The sequence below is a fragment of the Elgaria multicarinata genome, chromosome 1 (genome assembly GCF_023053635.1).
Source record: "Elgaria multicarinata webbii isolate HBS135686 ecotype San Diego chromosome 1, rElgMul1.1.pri, whole genome shotgun sequence".
Classification (NCBI taxonomy): domain Eukaryota; kingdom Metazoa; phylum Chordata; class Lepidosauria; order Squamata; family Anguidae; genus Elgaria; species Elgaria multicarinata.
Genome location: NC_086171.1, coordinates 172,739,928 through 172,758,661, shown reverse-complemented (window position 1 = coordinate 172,758,661; position 18,734 = coordinate 172,739,928). Strand labels below are relative to the sequence as shown.

General features: G+C 43.2%; 1 protein-coding gene across 1 annotated transcript in view; it reads left to right on the top strand.

Moving 5' to 3' along the window:
• KCND3 (potassium voltage-gated channel subfamily D member 3) overlaps window positions 1-18,734 on the top strand; it is a 364,787-nt gene that overhangs the window by 321,342 nt on the left and 24,711 nt on the right. Inside the window, exon 4 of the mRNA XM_063143105.1 lies at window positions 6,793-6,894. Within this exon, the coding sequence (XP_062999175.1) occupies window positions 6,793-6,894 (102 nt within the window). The remainder of the gene's footprint in view (window positions 1-6,792; window positions 6,895-18,734) is intronic.

The window sequence follows — 18,734 nt, the reverse complement described above, 5'->3', positions numbered from 1 at the left end:
GATGCATAAATGCTAATAAAGCTTCTTGGCTCATTATGTGCTAGAGAGTCCATGGTAGATATTTACCTCTTGCTACATTGTGTGTCTATTAAGCAGAGCAAATTAAAGAGGAGAGAGTCCTACAGAAGCATTGAAAGCACTGTTCGGTGTAGCAATATTTTTTGTGCAGTTAACTATAATGTATTACCTTTAAAGGCTTTTCGGTAATTAAATCTGCAATCCCATACCCAATTACTTTGAAATAATGCTCACTGAAATCAATGAGACATTTCTGAGAAGTCGTGTATCGGATCACACTGTAAGGCTGCAGTCCTATGCACACATACATGGGAGGAAGTCCCGTTTAACCCAGTGGGCTTTACTTCTGAGTAAACATGTAAAGAGGATAGGTTGCAAAACCAATCAGTCCAATCCAAAGGGTATTGGGATACAAAACTCTTAATAGTCAAGGAAAAGCAAGATAGCACTGAGGCAAATTAGGAAGAGTTTAACTAGAGTGACCTTATGAAAAGGAGGACAGGGCTCCTGTATCTTTAACAGTTGCATAGAAAAAGGAATTTCAGCAGGTGTCATTTGTATATATGGAGAACCTGGTAAAATTCCCTCTTCATCCCAACAGTTAAAGGTGCAGGAGCTATACTAGAGTGACCAGATTAAAAAGAGGGCAGGGCACCTGCAGCTTTAACTATTGTGATAAAGAGGAAATTTCACCAGGTTCCCCATATATACAAATGACATCTGCTGATATTTCCTTTTCAATACAGCTGTTAAAGATACAGGAGCCCTGTTCTCCTTTTCATATGGTTACCCTAGTTTAACATATCTGCAGCTTTCCAATGCCTCCTAAGCCCAACAAATTCCAGTGCAGAGGCAAACCTGTTCTAGTGGGAGAGAAAACAAGATATTGTTGTCTAGAATGACTATGTATTCTTATGGATTCCCCCTGTGATTTTAAAATATATCTATTATTTATTGGATTTTTACCTTGCTGTTCCTTCAAGGTTCTTAAGGAAGCACCCATTGCTTTCTGAGGGTTGTGCTCCTGGCCAAAGGTCACCCAGTGAGCTTCATATCTGAGCATGAAATTGAACCTGGGTCTTGCATATCTTAAGGAGAACATGATAATACCCACTAAGGCAAAAACAGACATTACTTTAAAACTAGAGCAACATCTTTTTTTTTACTTCAGAGTAGATGCATCCCCCCACCCTCCAGATCTTTAAAGCACGCGCACACACAGGTCATGATCCAGATTGAGAGACCTGTACCTACTCTAGCCTGGCTGTTCTAATTAAGGAAATTTGGAAGCTTGCTGATTTCTGAATCAGGTGAGATTACTTGGGGCCTGAAATTAGCAAGGGAGGCAGATCTACGAACAGTTATTTCAGACATGGACTGGGAGTCAATATGGTCTAGTGTCCCCCAAAGACTATGTCAGCTATACTCTGAGAATCAATCTTGAAACTAGCACACAGATGACACCTCTGTCCCATAAAACTTCAGCATTATAAATAATGTGTTGGAGGGGTTGTAAAGAGATTGAGAGGGAGACATTTTTCTCCCTTTCCCATAATACTAGCACTTGGGGTCATCCCATGAAGCTGATCAGTGGGAGATTCAGGACAGGTAAAAGGCAGGACTATGGAATTTGTGACCACAAGATGTGGTGATGGCCACCAATTTGGATGGCTTTAAAAGGGGGTTGGATAAATTCCTAGAGGAGAAAGCTATCAGTGGCTACTAGTCCTGATGGATACATGCTACCGCCAGCATCAGAACCAGTAAGCCTATATACACCAGTTGCTGGGGGACATGGGTGGGAAGGTACTATTGCACCCATGTCCTGCTTGTGGGTCCCTGCTTGACAGTTGGTTGACCACTGTGTGAACTGAGTACTGGACTACATTATGTTCTTATGTCCCTGTTTAATAATACGTGGTGGTGGTGTCATTTTATAGAAGAATTTTGGTTCAGAGTCTTTGGTATAATTTCTGATGCAGAACAAAATAATAAAACCAGACCTAGTGCTATCATTCCTTTCCATTTTTAATGACTCACCATCACACATTTTCGATGAAGAGATTGTGCTGTTTGTGTTAACTGCAGCACTTCTTGAAATTGCCAAACACAGGAAATTATGAACAGGGTTTGCTACCCAAGGCTGGTGCAGTCAAATTTTGGCTGTGTTCCCTCCCCTAAATGCCCTGGAGTGATGCTAGGTATATGGGGCATTGTGGAGGATGCAAAATGGGGGACAGGATGCCAACACAGTTGACGATGCTGCCACTTGCACCGGCAGTGCCAAAAGTCAAAAACTCTTTGGGGGGGAAATAAGCTGTTCCCAATGGTGATGCCTACATGTGAGAAATTATTGGAGAATTTCTCCACCTGGAGTAATTCAATGAAATTGTTTTTCCCCTTCTCCATTTTCTCTACCCAAAAATAGGGTGGAGAATTTTGAAAGGCTACCTGTGCACAGCTCTAATATGGACAGTACTAAGTAGGGCTGTGCATGGACCCCAGATCCGCTTCAGATCCCGATCTGCAACTTCTGGTTTGGGTCCGCTCCACGTCAATCTGCCCGTAGTCCGCTCCACTTTGTGGAGCTTCGTTCCCCCCCCCATAGACTTGCATTATTTATTTATTTATTTATTTATTTATTACATTTCTATACCGCCCAATAGCCGAAGCTCTCTGGGCAGTTCACAAAAAATCCAAAAACCTATAACTTTTTTTTTGCTAATGTTAGAAACCTCAAAATCAGCACCATGAGAGCTTATCCATGTATCCATCTTCATGCCCAGTTGGAAGGAAATCCGAGCCTCCCCCTGATTTTGGGGGGAAATTTGAAAATCCAATACGCCATTTTCAGAAATGGGATTTACTCTGACATTTTTACAGATACAAACTTGGAAGTGGGCACCCTCACAGATGCCATCTAGATCCAGATTCATGGCAAGTTTCAAGCAAATCCCATCATCCCCTGATTTTTGGCTTTTTCCCCCTTTTAACTCACCCCAATTCACACCCCTTTCTAGAACTCCGTCAGTTTTCACGTTGGAAACCTCAAAAATTGGCACCACAAGAGCTTATCCATGTATCCACCTTCATGCCCAGTTGAAAGTCAATCCGAGCCTCCACTGATTTTTGGGGAATATATAAAAAATCCCCCACAAAGGACAGTATGCCCATAAGGAAACCATACCTGCCCATAGGGATCCATTGCAAATGCTTGCCCATAGCAATCAATAGCACAGATGATTTGGGGGAATCAAGATTTTTTTTCTAAATAAGGATCTTCATCTCAGGTGAAACACTTCCAAAAATGTACAGACACATCAAGAGCGTGCAATGCAGCTGCCTTTTATCACACAGAAGGTACCCTCCCTGAGTCAAAGCAAGACACGCACAAACCATCCCTGAGAGGCGGGCACAGAGGAGGACAGGCAGCACTGGGAGCAAGCATGCCAGAGGCTTGTGGGGTTGAACCACAAAGCCCATCAACTAGTACATCTCCCAGGCACCAGGAGGGCAGAGAGGCAGGCAGAGATGTACGACTATGCCATAGATCTATGGGGAAGTAAGTCCCAGCAGATACCCCACCACAACAGCACCCAGGCAGACGCGGGAAGGCAGGCATGCAGCAGACATTTCTGGGGGCACAAGGAAGTGAGCCAAGGATTGTTTCAAAGCCAGTAATGCAAACTATCCCTGTGAGGTGGGAACAGCACAGAGAGATGCCTTTTCTTTTGCATCCCATAACTAGGGGACTAGGAGGATAAGAGTAAAGCTTTGTGATCCTTGCTTCAGAGTTGATTGACTGCACTGTGATCACAGCCATTAATAACGTTAATAATTGCAGTACTAATATTAATAGTAATAATAATAATAATAACAACCACAACAATAAGGAGTTGAACCACAATGAAAGCCTGCCTGACTTCACTGAAGAGGGAAAGCCAGGAGAGCTTGGGCTACGGGGTGTATAATAAATGTAATAAATAAATAAATAAACACAGGAGGGGTGGAATTAAAAGCAGCAGTGTTGCTGAATCACAACAACAAGATTTTTTTTTTAAAGGCAATGTCTGTCTTTTACCAGTAAGAGGAAAGTGGATGTGCTCAGGGGAAGGGGGAACTGTGCCCATTTTACTGGCCCTGTCTAGGAACCAGTCTTTCAGAAGCTACCTTACACTTCAACTCATGACAGGCATTAGGTAGCTTCCACTGGTTAACTACTGTTTCAAAAAACACTGGGAAAAGTTCATTCAGAGACTAAGAAAGAAAAGTTTCCCAGTATCCCAAGTTACTAAGTATCCCATTTTGCTTATCCCCCACCCTCCAACTTTGGGATTGGAGGATGCTTCATCAGGTGATCATGATTGGGAGTTGAATCTGCCTCTCAGCACTTCAAAAAAAGGTACCCCCTCCCGCATTTTTACCCTATTTTTTAAAAAAAATTCTAGCAAGCAAACCACAGCACACAAAGTGCTAAAAATAGGCACAAATGACCCCCACCCACCACCCTCTAAGCACAGTGAGTTTCAAGGAGGTAGCTTGAAAAACAAAAAAATTATCCGCTAATCTTTTCCACAATGCAATCCTATGGGGAAAATATCCAAAATGGCAGGCGGAGCGCTCCGTGTAAACGCGAATTATTCGCTTTTGGTCACTTCACTTCGCCATGCTTCACTAGCCACCCAATCCACTTCTCCTCTGCCTGTAATGGAGGCAAAGCACCCTGATCCGCTTCTGCTTCTGGATCACAGCCCTAGTACTAAGCTAGACTGATCATTATAAAGCAGGCCTTTAAAATAAAATGATATCAATTGCCATGTGAATTAATAGTATTTTTCATTTTGTTCCACAACAAAAATAAACATCTCCATCTAAAATTATTTGCAGGGCAGGGGGCGGATCTGCTTGCAGTTAATGTTGATTTTGTTGTTGTTGAAAAAAATACTTTTATTTTTGGAAAGCAAACTGACCTCTCTTCGGGGGGAGGGGAGGGGAGAGAGAGCGCATTGTGCCTGCAATCAGCAGAGAGAGTTGCCTTGTAACCTTGGCAACATGGGTACAGTTTGTGTGCCAAAAAGGTACTTCTTAATTTGGAATGTTATGTTTCACAAAAGATTGGAACCATTAGAGCAGGTTACTAAAAGCACACTGAAATGAAGTTTAACTTTTTTCCCCCCACTGTGTTGCTGGATGGGTTTCAGGAAAAACTGGAGCTTAATACATACAGGAATAGGAGAGTGACTGGTGTCTTGAAATAACCAATACAAAAAGGTATTCCTTTCTGACAAAAAGAAAAAGAAGAAGACAAAAGAAGGCAATTATCTGTGTTAGTCTATTTAGGAAAAAAAAGGCCAACAAGAGCAGCATAATACTTTTATTAGGGCCAACTGAATGACACAAAATAATGAGCTACCTCTTGAGTTTCACAGACATCTTCCTCATGCAAGACACTAAACACAGAATGGGAGGGCAGAAGGGGAAAAGATGCTGTTGGCACTTTAAGGCATGACAGAGACCCATCTGCAATATGTAACAAGATAATAAGACAGACTAATAAAGTTAAGTTTGTGCCAAGTGCAAAGCATGCTGGGATAAAGAAGCAAGGGCTATTCTCCCTTTGAAAATATAAATGAAACTCAAAAACTAGTTCCTTATTTTGTAGCTTACAGTTGCTCCTTGTAAAGGTATTGTACTATTATTTATTTACTACATTTAGGGTGACCATATGAAAAGGAGGACAGGGCTCCTGTATCTTTAACAGTTGCATTGAAAAGGGAATTTCAGCAGGTGTGATTTGTATATATGGAGAATCTGGTGAAATTCCCTCTTCATTACAACAGTTAAAGCAGTAGGTGCCCTGCCCTCTTTTAAATCTGGTCACTCTAGTATAGCTCCTGCAGATTTAACTGTTGTGATGAAGAAGAAATTTCACCAGGTCTCCATATATACAAATGACACCTGCTGAAATTTCCTGTTCTATGCAACTGTAAAAGATACAGGAGCCCTGTCCTCCTTTTCATATGGTCAACCTAACTACATTTATATCCCACCTTTTCTCCAAGGAGCCCAAGGGAGCTTCCATGTTTCTTTTCCCACTTCATTTTATTTTCACAATAATCTTGTGAGGTAGGGAAGCCTGGCATATGCTAAAATAAACACACACACACACATCCACAGTGTATTTTCCTGGGAGTCAGTTCCACCAATTGCAGTTAGCGTGCATAGGCTTCCACCTAAACGTGCAGAAAATCCTTTCAACCTTTCCCATATTCATTCTCACAATAACCCTCTGAGGTAGGTCACCAGCATCCCAAACTAACAGTGGCATTAAGCTGGGAGATACTGACCGTATTCAGGTCACACAGTGAGACTAAACCTGAAGCAGGGTTTGTGCAACACCCTTCCGAATCCAAAACCAGCGCCATCTGACAACTTTTGGCTTCAGGAATGTCATCAGTATACAACATTATGTTCCATGGGAAATTCTGGTTTCCTGCACCTGCTGTATGCTTCTACCATAATGAAAGGCCTGGTGTTTTTTGTTTTTGTTTTAATTTCAGAACATTTTTCGTTTTCAGAAGCAAAACCTCTATTGAAAAAGCTCTTTAAAAATAATAATGTAAGGAGTAGTAAAACTGTCAACCGTTATGAACAATATACCTCTCCTGAAGCATCAAAAATGGAAGTTGCCTCACTGTTTTCACTAGAGAGAAATCAAGGTTAATGATGGGTTCAGGTTTAACCTTTTCCCACTTTCTTTCCTCCTTTCTACAGAAAGCCCGGCTGGCTAGGATTCGTGTGGCCAAGACAGGCAGTTCTAATGCCTACCTTCACAGTAAGCGCAATGGCCTCCTTAATGAAGCGCTGGAGTTGACGGTATGTATAAGGAAAAGCAAACCCTTTCAGAGGAACGTTGCAAAGTGTCTCCACCCCTTATTCTTCCCTTGTCAGTTTCGTAGGGAGGCTCGACTGTGCTATAATTACACTGTAATTTTACTGAATGTGCTAAATGTAGGTAGCTGGAGTACAGTTGCAAAAAGAAAGGGAGCTGTTCTCAAAAGCTCAGGAAGAAGGTAGTCCTCAAATGATGACAGAAAGCTTTAAAAATGCCACTGCATCAGAACCTTGACCAGCAACTTCAAGACATCACTTTCAATTGGACTACACTGACATAGAGGCCAATGGAATAATAAGAATATAAAAACAGCCATGCTGGATCAGGCCAAGGGTCCATCTAGTCCAGCACTCTAGTCACACAATGGCCAACTAGCTGTCAGCCAGAAACCCACAAGCAGGATTTGGGTGCAATAGCACCTTCCTGCCCATGTTCCCCAGCAACTGGTGTATACAGGCTTACTGCCTCTGATACTGGAAGTAGCACATAGGCATCAGGACTAGTAGACATTGATAGCCTTCTCTTCCAGCAATTTATCCAAGCCCCTTTTAAAGCCATCCAACTTGGCGGCCGTCATTACATCTTGTGGTAGCAAATTCCATAGTTTAACGTTGCACTGTGTGAAGAAGTACTTCCTTTTATCTGTCCTGAATCTCCCACCAATCAGCTTCATGGGATGACCCTGGGTTCTAATATTATGAGAGAGGGAGCCTAATGATAGAGCCTTTCCTCACTAGTGCAAGGATAGGTCCAACTCCAACTCCTGTAAGGTCCCAGTATGGACTTCTGAGGTCCCCCAAATAGGCCCACCCATTCTCCCACCCCATCCCAAACATTTCCCCCAACCACCAATCATTTTCTAATTTCCCGGCTTGAGCACAGTTCTTTCTCCATCCTAAAGGCTGAAATGCCTCTCCTAAGGCTTCGTTCCTAGCAGTAAGAGCTTTAAGCCAAAATAAGCTGGCATTCTTAGTATTTGGCTCCACCCACCACTGGAGACTTTGGCTCCACCCACCACTGGAAAGTGACCCTCCAGTCTTTCCCTGAAATTAAATTTTGCTCTCAGCCTGAAAGGCATTTGACAGCCCATGGATTAGAGATTTGAAGAAGCAAGGGTTTGATGCAGCTGCCTGAACCTGCTGCACATGTCACTGCCGTTGGCAGTGATGTGAAGGTGTGTAATATGATGTTGAGACATGTGTATTTTAATGACTCAGGTCAACGGAGTCTGGTGGCCTCGATGTCAGTGGGGTGGCAAACCTGTACCGCGTTTCAGTCAGAACCAGTCAGAAATCTAAAGGAGCTATCCAAGGTACAGAACCACCTCGGATAGCTCCTTTAGAGTTCTGACTGAAACCCAGGGTGGATTCACTGCCCCATCAACATAGGAGCCACCAGCCTTCACTGGCTCAGGTCACTCATCAAAGGAAGGCTATTCCCAGTGGTATCCCCATAGCTAGTGTAATGGATGCACTAGTCCCTTTATTTCAAAATAAATAAACCTACAATTCAGTGTCTCCAGATCCGGGCTGTGATGCTTGCTAAGAGGTATTGGGCTTGCCGCTGCAAGCGTTTCTGTTCATGAGGCCCACATGCAGGAATGAGTGTCTTTTGGATTAGGGAGTACAGTTACATGAGACGAACATTAGATAGGGTGACCATATGAAAAGGAGGACAGGGCTCCTGTATCTTTAACAGTTGCATAGAAAAGGGAATTTCAGCAGGTGTCATTTGTATATACGAAGAACCATGTGCAATTCCCTCTTCATTACAACAGTTAAGAGTGACCAGATTTAAACGAGGGCAGGGCACCTGCAACTTTAACTGTTGTGATGAAAAGGAAATTTCACCAAGTTCCCCATATATACAAATGACACCTGCTGAAATTTCCTTTTCAATACAACTGTTAAAGATACAGGAGCCCTGTCCTCCTTTTCATATGGTCACCCTACATTAGATGGCTTCTGCAGCTCAGTTAAGTAATCTCTTCTTGACTGAAGGCTAATTTATTTGAAATGAAATCCATGAAAATGTGTTAATACTTGCTCTGGACTTGATCAGGCTTAATAAAATAATCACCTCTCATTGACACCGAGTCTGATGAGAAATCTGATGAAGGTCAGACTCCCCTCCCTGTTTCATGAGTTGGTAAGAATTGGTCCAAATGCCTTGTTGTGAAAAATGAAACACCACCCCTAAGTCTTGTAGTAGCAGTTGTAAAGCACAGGACTGATTTACAAGGAAGGGGAGAAAGTTAATTGTGTCCTTTACAACTTAAGTAATATCTATGACCATCTAAAAGGGGGGCTGGTAAGATTATTAAGGGTACAATCCTCTCCGGATGCCTATCAGCCTCTCAACTCAGAGGCTGATGATCACTCTATGCAGGGTGGGAGGAACAAGGAAGCAATCTTTGCCTCCATGCTCCTCTCACCTTACATTTTCGCTAGATGGGCGATTTTGCCCATCTAGCTGGGGCTCTGCAGAGGAAGAGGAAAGAAGCCCGAGGCAGCCAGAGAATTCTTCCTAAACTGGCCACTCTAGTCTCCTCCCGTCCCTGCTCACAGAACCTCCCCCTTTCCCTTCTTTCTGAGCTTGTATTTATGAGTTTGTAAAGGCAGCCAGTGTGGTTCTCTCCATGCCAGCTATGAGGGGGAAGGGGAGGAGCTTGGACTCCTGGGTTCGAGGTTGGAGGGCTGTCCCAGCCTCTGATCCAGGAATCTAAAACATCTTGTGGCCCCCAGATTCTCTCTAGGGGATTTAGGATTGCTCTCTAAACCCAATATTGAAATTATCTAGCTACACCACTACCACTTCCTGCTAATAGTGGGAAAGCAATGCCTCAATATTGTAGAAGGTTTGAGAGTAGAAGCATCCCAGGTCCTTAGCATGGCAGCAAATCCATTTCCTGAACTACCCCAGAAAGATAATTTTCTGTGTTTTTAATACTACAGCATCTCATTTGATACTCCCTCCAATTATGGCTAAGCCTGACTTGTGGGATGTCCAAGGGAACCCCTGCTGCCCACCTGTTAATTCATTCAACAGGACCTGGCCCAAACTTTCCAATTTTGCCTTTGGTACTGATTCTGGCACTCACGATGGCAGCCATCACAAGAAACCAATGTCTGCTCAGCCTACCAGTTGGCCATATCTGATCCTCATTCTGTACGCACTAGCGTTCTATTCTATTTCAGTCAATGTCCTTATTCCCTCTTAAACGCATGTGCCAGAATTAAATGTTGCATTTACTTTTTTAAACAAATCCTAGAAATAAAGATTGCTAACAAAACACAATGAACCCTTTGAACACGGCACAGAATTGTCGTGACTTGGCTCAGGCTCCAAGTGCCAGCTTAGAAGAGTTAATAAGATTCTATGATTTAACTACCCAGTGAAGATGCTGCAGGAATCTAAATCATGCCCAGCTTTGCTTGGTGTTTTAAAGCTTCATAGTGCTAGCTTGGAACAGGTGTGTAGAAATTACTGAATCCTATTTCTAGCCTTTTCCTTTGCCCCTTGATGGCATTGTTGTTACATTCTGTCCATTAAGAGAAGCTTACCAACAATATTAGTGTCTAATAAATACAGAGTTGAACAGTTTTCAAACTGTGTCACAAAAAATGTTTTAAAAATTAATTGGAAAATAGGATTCTTGATGCAGTTTTGCAAAAGGGACTAACATTGGGAGCTGATTATTATTGCTGTTGTTTTTGGTATTGGCATGATGATGATGATGATGATGCTCTTCTAATGTATTCCAAAGCAGCTAACAGCAAAGATTAGAAATTATAATTATAAAATGCAATGCTGAGAACGTAATAAGCAAATAGATCAATCATGAATCTGGTAACTTTTATAGCACTTCAGGGATAGAGAATGCTCTACAATCCTTATCTGTTTCTATTCCTGTGCACAATAACCACAATTGTATGTTATTACAGTTCTCAATTTCCTGGAGCTGAACTGAGGCTGAAAGAGATTGTGTTTGTTCTCAACACCCACACTCCCCCAATGAAACTAACAGTAGAGATTCAAGTTCACCCAGTTCAAATGCCAACATTTTGGGCTGGATCTAAAAGCTAGCAATCAGTTTCCGCTGCACTACTTGAGATGTAGCTCAAAACTACTGTAAGGATAGATAACACTAAGAGATGGTGTTTGGGGGAAAATGGGGAAATCAATAATTTGGTATACGTTCAAGGGGCAAGATGTTGAAGAAATAGGGTGACCATATGAAAAGGAGGACAGGGCTCCTGTATCTTTAACAGTTGTATTGAAAAGGGATTTTCAGCAGGTGTCATTTGTACATATGAAGAACCTGGTGAAATTTCCTCTTCATCACAACAGTTAAAGCTGCAGGTGCCCTGCCCTCTTTTAAATCTGGCCACTCTAGTACAGCTCCTGCAGCTTTAACTGTGGTGATGAAGAGGGAATTCCACCAGGTTCTCCATATATTCAAATGACACCTGCTGAAATTCCCTTTTCTATGCAACTGTTAAAGATACAGGAGCCCTGTCCTCCTTTTCATATGGTCACCCTAGAAGAAACTTAGGCCACAAATATAAGAATTTTGAGTGTTTTCATATGAGGATTCTATTGTGTAATTGCTTTTTACTGTTCATAGAATTTTAGCCAGCAAAAGGGGGGGGGGTGTTCCAGGTTATAAAATCTTCCATTTCTGTACTTCTGTTTAAACATTCTTAGGAATGCACTGTCTCTATGGCCTTAGCTAGACCTACCTGGTCTAGCGGGATGGAGGGGTGAAGATTAGGGGTGTGCACGGACCCCCCGCTCCGCTTCACTTGCAGATCCGCCATTTTTCGGATCGGGCCGCTCCGCCCCGCCCCCGCTCCACCCACTTCCGCTCCGCTCCGCCCGGAGCTCCGGATCCGGAGCTCCGTTTCCCCCCCCCATAGGCTTGCATTGAAAGCTAAAAAATTATACAACTTTTTTTCTGTTCAAGTTAGAAACCTCATGTTTGGCACCATGACACCTCATGGGGATATACACACACACGCCAAGTTTCAAAGCAATCCCATCATCCCCTGATTTTTGGCGAATTTTTGAAAATCGGGCACCCCACACACAACATCCCTGCGAGGTGGGCAGGGGAGGAGGGAGGGAAGGCAGGCAGGCATGCAGCTGGCATTTCTGGGGGCATAAGGAAGTGAGCCAAGGATAAGCCAGTAATGCATATAAAATGGAATAAATCAATCAATAAACAAAGGAGGGGTGGAATTAAAAGCAGCAGTGTTGCTGAATAAACAGCAAGAAGAATTTTTTTAAAAAGGCTATATCTGTCTTTTACCAGCAATAGGGGGACGTGCCCGGGGGAGGGGGAAGTAGCTGCCAGTTCAAGACACTTACAGCCACCAACAGCTCCGAGAAGAAGTAAAACGCTCACTTCGACTCAGAACAGGCATTGCTCCACCACTGAAAAGTGACCATTCACTTCAACTCATGATAGGCATTGCTCCACCGTTTTACTCTCTTTGGAAGGCTCTATGGCCTTCCAGTGCAGGAGAGAGTGGGGGCACGTCCACGATGAGATGCCCTAGGGGAGCTCATCCCCTTGCACCACATCGATTCAGTTGTTCACCAAGGTTAGGGTGGGGAGCAGTGCTGTGTTTCTATCTCTTATTCTTGGCTTAGTATATGATTTCAGGTTGTGTTTGTGCATTTGGTGGGGCTACTGTGTTAAAAAACACGGGGAAAAGCCCGTTCAGATGAAGAAAGAGAAGTTTCCCAGAATCCCAAGTTACCTGTTTTGCCTATGCCCTCCTCCAACTTTGGGATCATCATGACCGGGAGCTGACTCTGCCCCTCAGCCCTTTGAAAAAGGTATTTTTCCCGCCGATTTTTTAAAAACTTCTAGCCCGCGACCCGTACGATGCAGAAAGTTGAGAGTGGTCTCAAAATGACCCCCATCCACGACTCTCTGTGCACAAGAATTTTCAGAATGATAGCTTAAAAACCCCCCCCCCAGTTATCCCCGATTCTTTCCCTCAATGCAATCCTATGGGCGAAAAGCCGAAAACGCAGTTTGAGCCGTGCGGTTGACCCGATTTTCACAAAAACATTGCACGTGAACCACAGCACGCAGAAAGTTGAGAGTAGTCTCAAAATGACCCCCATCCACGACTCTCTGTGCACAAGAATTTTCAGAACGATAGCTTAAACCCCCCCCAGTTATCCCCGATTCTTTCCCTCAATGCAATCCTATGGGTGAAAAGCCGAAACGCAGTTTGAGCCGCGCGGTTGACCCGATTTTCAAAAAAATATAGCACGCGACACGGACAACGCAGAGAGGTGAGAGTGGTCTCAAAATGACCCCCATCCACGACTCTCTGAGCACAAGAATTTCCAGAGCGATAGCTTCAAAAACAACGTAGTTATGCGCGATTATTTGCCGCAATGCAATCCTATGGCGAAATGTTTTCAAGATGGCGACCGGAGCGCTCCGCCTGAACTCGGAGCTCCGAAAAATGGTCGCTTCTCTTCGCCTTGCTTCTAGGGGGTCCACGGTCCGCTCCTACTCCGCCTCTGGGTAAGGCGGAGCAGGCCAATCCGCTACTGCTTCTACGCTCCTAATCGGAGCGGAGCACATCCCTAGTGAAGATCTTGTGATATTTTTATCGCAAGATCTCCCCCTCTGTTCACATGCGGTGCGTGACAACCTCAGAGGGAGAGGCGTCGCACCCTCCATTTTGTGTGTTTTTTCTTAAAGGGGAAGATGTGCATGAGTGATCGTGCACAAAATGTGTATATATATATATATATATATATATATATATATATATATATTCCCCGCTCCCCACCACCACCCCTGATGGGCGCAGTGCTCCTGAGGAGCTCTGTGCACTGTGTGTAGGTCCTGGCTCCTCGCTAGGAACCATGACAAACCACAGCACATGGCCACACATTCCGCAGTCTTGGGCTCAGCCCGGGACCACGGAAAAAACATGCTCAAAGGGTAGGGCAGGATCCCGGGGCAAGGGAGGGATCATACCTCCCTGATCCCGGGATCCCCTGTGTGTCACGTGGTCACACAGGGACAATCCCAGGGATCACCCGGGATTTTGCCCCATCTAGCTAAGGCCTATGATTCTCTAGTCCTCCATTTTGCTTCTGTCATTTATGTTGAAATAAGGGACACATTCTTTTTATTCCTCATTTTATACTTGTACTCCCTGTCCCGACCCACTCACCTTGAAGACTCCTTTTTACCTTTCTCTTTAAAGGATCCCAGCCATGAATTCAGTTGGTATATGGCTGCCCACTCTGTGGATTATTTTTCCTTTCTGTGACCACCTCTGGACATCACCTTTTACTCTCCCACTGGTTCTGTGATTCTCTGACCCCTTTTTGGTCCCACAGCAACCAGCTTGGTCCTTTGTGCACCTTTTACTCACCTTCTACTTTACCGCTAACAGTACCTCAGGTACTTAAAGAATCCAATCCAGGGTGAAACAAAATAACTTTTATTTATTTTATTTAAGTAAGCTCACATAGTTTAACAAGCTTATAATTTGTTTCAGTACTTAGTTGTTACAATAACGATGTCTTGTATTCTTGCCTAACTAATCTCACTCCTCCTGCTCCTTTATTTCCCAAAACAATAAAACCAGACCCTGCACTAATTTATCCTCTACAGCAAACTAACCCTGACTCTCTCTCATTCTCAACTTCCAGCTACTAAATACCAGCTACTAACTGATTTCAACTGTTATTCCCCTTCATACACTGGAATCCAACAGCCAATCAGCATTCATTCCAGCATTCCATTCACTTACTCCCCCTCCCAACAGAATTAAACACTTACTAGCCTTGTCATACGAAGTCCAAACAGAATTTACATCACAGATAAATAGCATAAAACAGTGAAACATCACACTCCGCTTTGTAACATTCACTTAGATATTGGAGAACTAGGGATGTTTAAACTCACGAAAATTCTCTGAACTTCACTTTGAAGTTCTATTCGGCTGACTTCTGTTTTGATTTCCATTTTTCTGTGCATATTTTTCAAAAGTATGCACTTTCCCCCATTCACTAAAGCATGAAAATGCATATTTTGGGAGGTATTGTGCATTTCAAAGAGCCAATGTTAGGCTGCTAACCCTTTTGCAGCAAATGGTTAGTGAGCATGTTTAAACCATGGTTATATAGCCACCACAGTTAGGAATGGTTCACATGACATGCTAAGCCAAAATGTTTAGCTCAAAATGCTTAACCACCGTGGCTTAGCATGTTGTCTGAACAGGGTCGAAGTGTTCATTTAACAAAACGCATTTTACAATTGTGATTGCAATTTTAGGAACTTACAAACATTTATTGAAATAAATGTACTCCCATTCACATTCAGGGTTGCCGATGGGGCAAGTTCAGATGATATGCAGACTGAAATGAAATTCTCATACATCCTAATGTTCACTAGTAAATTTTAACTGTGCTAGAGCCCCCTCCAGTGGAAATTGTTGTTTGGCCTTTTGTCCAGAATTCACAAAATCATACAATCTACAATGCCCAGACTTAAACTAGTTTAACAGTCATTCTATCTCCCTACTCACTAGACAAACTGGGAACTGTAAGCCTGAGAGGAGGGCCAGGGATCTGTATCACAGAATTCCCAGCACCCTCAACAAAAGGTGGAGAAGAGAGAATTTGTCACTCTCAGAATTCTTTGGGAGAAACCATAGCAGTTAAACTGGTATAAAATCCATATGAATTAAGATTGCCAATCAGGACAGGCCCTATCATTATGCAGAGTGAAGCAGTTGCCTCAGGTGGCAGATGGGAAGTAGCAGCAGGATGTTGGAGATAAGACCTATGTGCCATGCAGCCTACTGTGTTCTTCCTAAATTTTCCTGCTGCCCCATCAGCAATGTTGAAGGAAGAATCAACTGCCATTCCAGTTATCATTTGTATATGGAACGTGCCATCTTGTCCTTCACCTCAGGCAACAAAATATCTTGGTCTGCCCCTGTTGCCAACAGAGCAGTTATCAGTGCCCAGAACTGCTCCTGTGCCTTTAACAGCAGCTTGTTCTGCAGAATTCAGCAGGTGATGTTTTAATCTTCTGCTGATATCTTTAATTTTTGTAAACTGACCAGAGAGCTTCAACAATGGGGCAGCATAAAAACATACTAAATGAATCATATCTGCAGATCGAGGTTAGAGGGTTATATCTGAATATTATCCTGATAGGGGCTTGAGGGCCTAACAGTTTGGAAGCAAGTAAAATGGGGTCACACAAAAATATGATCGTTATTTTGACATACTCTGGAGACTCTAAATATGTAGAGATTTGGAAATCTGGAAAAGTAAATAATCTAACCGAGGCTCTATGCATGTGTTTGCCAGCACACCAGAGGACTTAAACTGCGTAGGGGATGGGTGTACCCCTTCTTTCCCTCCTGAAACATCTCCCTGCTCTCTTTGAGCCCCCAAAAGGTTCTTGGCTAAACAGGCTGCCTGAACAAAAGCACTCCTTTTATGTACTGCATCCAGGATACACCTGCAACATTTTGTTTAACCCTATATTAGAGTGTAAAGACTGTGAGAGCTCAATCCCAAAAGCATTTTATTGCACGCTCATTACTAGGCACTCACAGAGCTTGCTCAGGTCCCTCACATGACATCGTCTGCCTCCTGCACGCCTTCCGCCCCCTCTGGCCTTCCTTGTGCAACAAAAAACACCTCATTAAGTCTGATGTTTTTTTAAACTCGGAATTGCTGCCCTCTCCTGCTGTGTGCAGGAGAAGCAGCGCCATTAGAAGAGCGGACTCAATGGGCCTAGTGCTCGTTCTGTACTTCCTCTTTGAAAAGAGGAAGTAACTGAGGAATAAAAACACTGGCTGAGAAGCGAAGGTAGTGATGGAGTGTGTGATGGAGAAGGGAGGCAACATCTCATCTTCTTCCCCCACCCCCTTTCAAATCTGTCTCCATCCTGAAATGTAGGACATGGAACTGGATGTAGAGCACAAGAAGAAGTTGAGTGTTTGGGGCCATCACAAAATTCTTTGGGCTATTTCTTTGGAATGAACAGAACAGTGGATGAGGATTTTTTTTGGGGGGGGTTGGACTATCTCGGTAGCCTGGTTCAACCTCTAAATACTCCCCAGGGTTTTTTGTTTCAAGCAAAGGAAGATTATTCTGCTAATGAATAGGCAGATTTTACAAGCCTATAGTAACCTGAGACACATCCTCTGCTCAAATGCACTCTTGAAATTCACAGCCACGCTTCTATGAGCACTTGTGTAATACTAGTGCTTAGGCTGCCTGCTTCCATTTATCACTAAAAGAACTGATTTGAGTTGGTTGACACTAGCTGTGTTGTTGTTGTTTTAAGTTCAGAAATATTGAGGCTGAAAGCATTGCATGACTCATCTTTACAGTAAATCAATTATTTCCTTAATTACAAGTTACAGAGTAGATTGTTGGATCTTAATCAGAACTCTTCCTTCTAAAAAGGAGTTCAGTTCTGATGGCATTGCTATAAAACAACCTGTGTATATTTCTGAATCAACCAAGTTTTACTTCATCATTAAATTTTAATAATAACAATAACAAAATAATAATAATAATAATAATAATAATAATAATAATAATAATAATAATACACAACACAACCAAACCACAATAAAGCTATAAAATCCAGTGCATGGACTCAGTTATGGTCTGAATGAGGGCCAGTAAATTGAGCTTGAGTCCTCATAAGACAGAGACTCTGTCCCCATGAGTGATTGTTTCCATGTCTGGGAAATAGACTTGTTACCTGTTCTAGACCCTCCCCCTAAAGGAGCAGGGTCATAGTACAGAGATACTCCTAGGTCCATCATTGTTGGTGGAGATTCAAGTTACCTTGGTGGCTCAAAATACCTTTTCCCAGCTTCATCTGGTGTGCCAGCTACAATGACTCCTAGATAGTTTAGCTGTGGTGGTGCAGGCATTGGTAACATCAAACAATGTGGTTTGTGTATACCTGCCCTTCTGGCTGGTCTGGAAGCTGCAGCTAGTGCTGAATGTGGCTGCCCAGCTGCTGTCAAATGCCACACCATATCAACATGGAACTCCTCTGCTGAAGGCTCTGCACTATTTGCCTATTAAGTTCTGGGCCAAGTTTAAGGTCTAGCCAGACTGCTCACTTGAGGGAATGGTATTAATGGCAAAACTGAAGTACTTTGGCCACATAATGAGAAGACAGGATACCCTGGAGAAGAGGCTGATGCTAGGGAAAGTGGAAGGCAAAAGGAAGAGGGGCCAACCAAGGGCAAGATGGATGGATGATATTCTGGAGGTGACAGACTTGACCTTGGGGAAGCTGGGGGTGGCGACAGCTGACAGAAAGCTCTGGCGTGGGCTGGTCCATGAAATCACGAAGAGTCGGAAACGACTGAACGAATAAACAACAAACTAGACTACAAAGACCTGAACAACTTGAGACCAGATTTCCTTAAGACACACCTTCTTTGTTATCATCCTGCCTGAACTCCGGAGTCTTCTGAAGAGGTGTTCCTGCCTGGTGGTCCCACATGAGTTGGAGATCTTCTTGGAGACCACCAGGAGCAGGGCCTTTAGTGTCGTTGCTGCCACCCAATGGGATGTCATTCCAATTGAATCAGGCATGCACCTGCATTAGTTTGTTTTTGACGTTTTTAAAAGATTTTTCTTTTCACTCAAGCATTTCCAGACTGATGATTTACCACTTTCCAGTTATTGGAATTAAATGAATCCCAGCCAGACACTATTGTCTTTTGTGAGCTGTATAATGTCTCCAAATTTCAACCTGTTACCACATACTATTTTCTTTCTGAAG